The sequence below is a fragment of the Cebus imitator genome, unplaced genomic scaffold (assembly GCF_001604975.1).
Source record: "Cebus imitator isolate Cc_AM_T3 unplaced genomic scaffold, Cebus_imitator-1.0 Scaffold138, whole genome shotgun sequence".
Classification (NCBI taxonomy): domain Eukaryota; kingdom Metazoa; phylum Chordata; class Mammalia; order Primates; family Cebidae; genus Cebus; species Cebus imitator.
In genome coordinates, this window is record NW_016107453.1 from 3,414,143 (window position 1) to 3,417,109 (window position 2,967).

A 2,967-nucleotide genomic window follows, 5' to 3' on the forward strand; every position below is an offset into this window, starting at 1 on the left:
CATCTTCAGCAAGAAGAGTGGTATTCCAGCAATAATACTTAAGTCCGAACTCCTGGCTTACACCCTTGCTTCTTCCCCTCACTCCCTATTCTGTGAGAAACTAGCATCTGATCAGATCCCATCATTCCCACACTTAAGACCACTGGTTTCCAATCCCGCTCAGGATAAAACGCAAATCCCTCTTCAGGGAAACAGGGCCCTACCTGTCCTGGCCCTTGTATAGCTCCTCCTCTGAAATTTACCATTCTTCTTTTCTTTGGTAAGTTTCAGCCCCATAACCTGTTTTTTGTTTTTTAAAAAACAGATCCAAATCATTCCATCCTGAGGTCTTTGTATTAGTCCCTGAGCCGGCAATTTCCCCCTAAAAGAGGGGGAGGAAAACAGTCCAGGCTCAGGGATTTCTGTCACTAAGCACTGAGCTACGAGTTCTTCCCTAAACATCTAAGTGTTTTCTCTATTCCTGATACTTTTTTTAGAGACATCTTTACTTCTTCTCATTCTCTACTACAGTACAATTTCTTTCATCAATATTTGGAACTCTCCTTTAATTAGTCATTATTTCTGCCCTGGAAGGATATAAACTCTACCAGAGCCGGGAGTTCTTTCACTGCAGTTCCTTCAGTACCCATTTACTGAATGAAACAACTTAGTGTTCCGTAAAAAAAAAAACCACTAGCATTGGAATGAGAAATAATGTTTTGTGATACACAAGTTTTCCAAGCCTGTATTAGTGAAAAAAATCCAAATTGGAAACTATGATCTCAGCCTGATTTAAGGGAATCAGCCCGTATCATTTTCAAAAGATTATTCCACCAACATTTACATTTAACCCTGACATTTACTTAGTATACCGACATTATTTGAAAACTGCAGCCTACCAACATGAACCTAGTCCCATTAAACGGTAAATGCTCCCTCTACCTCGCATAAAATCTTAAATTCAACCACACTGATCTATTTCCTGAATAAAATCTGGAGGACGCATAGAGGAATGCAATTCGAACAACACGAGACAAATTTACCAACAGTCCAGTAACGTATTTTTTAAAACTATACTGATACAACGTTGAAGACAAGGCCATTACACAAAATGACGTTATGTGCACCAGGGTATCACTTATCCTGCAGATTACACAGTCAGAACTCAGAGACACCACGTCTTGGTCCAATCTCCACAATTTAAAGATGAAAGCAAAACCCAACAGTTACGTTTTAGATTAAGCCAGCTAACGTAAGTTGGGACCGGAGCTTATTTGTCTACAACGCATAGCTTCTGTCAATTAAGCTGGGAGCCCTGTTTCTCACTGGGAAGGAAGCAACTAAGACCCGGCCCTTGTTCCCACCGTCTACTCTCTGGATCGCCTTCTGGTTCCTTCCCATCCTAAAACTCGCGAGCCATGTGTAAACTGGCGTCGCAGTTCCCAAGACGATTTCATCTGTGTTACTCAACTTCACCCTCACAACCCCTTTTAAGGGCCTTAGCCCCATTTACGGATGGAGGTAAAATGCACGAGCGGCTTCACGTGCGTCCACCTTCAAAATGTACAACGCCGATCTTGCGGCCCTGTATCCACCCATCACCGCCGCCCCCTCGGCCTTCCCCTGGTCGCGGAAGGAGACAAGTGCTCGCAAGCCCCGGGGGCCGAGCCCTCCCGAGATCACCTCCCTTTCTGGAATCTTCTCCCCCCCGGCCGCTGTGCCAGGGCAGCACGCTCCGCCCGTTAGTAGGCCCTCTTACTTCGCCGCGGCCGCCGCAGCCCTATGCTGCCTCTCCCACCTCATTCCTTTCCTTCAGCTCTTACTTTCGCTCCCTCCTTGAGCATCTGGGCAAAGCCCGGAGCCTTGGGAACGTGAAGCGCCATGTCTAAGCTGCAGGAAGCCGATCACGCGACCGCTCGGAAGACCGCGGAGGAAGTGAGGAGCGCGCACAGCTTTCTGGGAACGCAGCGTGCAGCTACCTCACGTTCCTCCTCGCTCTCCAGTTAGCCCGTCCTTTCCCCGCCTCGAGGTCTGAAGCATCGCGAGAAGAAGAGCACCTTCTGTGGCCAGAGCCAAACTGACGATCCCCGATCAGGTCGATCGATGGGGCGCGCGCGGGGAGCGCCTGGAGTTTCTAGCTCACGCACGCGCAAACGGCCGAGGCCTCAGGGGTGTGCTCCAGTCTGTCCACTCTGACCGCACTCAGTAGTGGGGACGTTAGATTTTTGTCGTTTCTGACCTGGAAGCCACACATCCTTAGCTTAATTTCCACGTAATCTTCCAGAGCCAGCCACCAACATCAGGGCAGGTGTGCCTTTTCCTCCTGAGGTAGACCATCTGCCCCATCCCCCAGAACTGTCTTTGGGCGTCCGCTCTGTGTTGGGCATCATAGGAAGCGTTGGGATGTACATAATTCAGGTCGTCGCTAAGGGTAGCTACACATCGAGTGCTCGCGTGTGCCACATTCTGTGTGATCTGCTTTATATGCAGTATCTCTTAATGGTCAATCTAAAAAATTAATGGTATTGTCCATTAAAATACCATTTAGTTTTCCTTCTATAAAATGGAGGTAATACCATTAAAAATTAAATGGTATTGTGTCCATTTTGTAGAAGGGAAACAAGTTGACAAACTGTAATTAATTTGACCCAGATCACAGAGCTAGTAAATGTTAAAGCTAGAATTCCTACTCAGATCAATTGATTGCAAAATGCTGGTTCTTCACCACTATCTTCCTCTTTTCTCCTTCTTCCTGGGAATATAAATCTCTTTTACTCCTTTAATATCAGATATAAATATACATATTATTTATCTGATTTATATATATCTAATGTATACATTTTATATAAATATGATTTATATAGAAATTTATACATAAATATAGATTCATTTTACTCCTTTAAGATGAGAATCTTAAAACCTGATCCCTGTCTTCTCACATCAACATATGGCTGATTTCAAAAAAGAATAATTTTCGCACTGTGAAAG

General features: G+C 45.2%; 1 protein-coding gene across 3 annotated transcripts in view; it reads right to left on the reverse strand.

The window, feature by feature from the left end:
* Positions 1-2,388, reverse strand: part of CCT8 (chaperonin containing TCP1 subunit 8) — a 16,888-nt gene extending 14,500 nt beyond the window's left edge. The window contains exon 1 of one of the 3 annotated variants that reach the window (XM_017541926.2): positions 1,803-2,388. In XM_017541926.2, coding sequence (XP_017397415.1) covers positions 1,803-1,862 — 60 coding nt within the window. In that variant the 5' untranslated portion in view covers positions 1,863-2,388. Of the gene's footprint in view, positions 1-1,574; positions 1,680-1,777 lie in introns of those variants that run through there. The other 2 variants (XM_017541929.2, XM_037743251.1) reach the window with 2 other exon arrangements.
* Between the last annotated feature and the right edge of the window lie 579 nt (positions 2,389-2,967).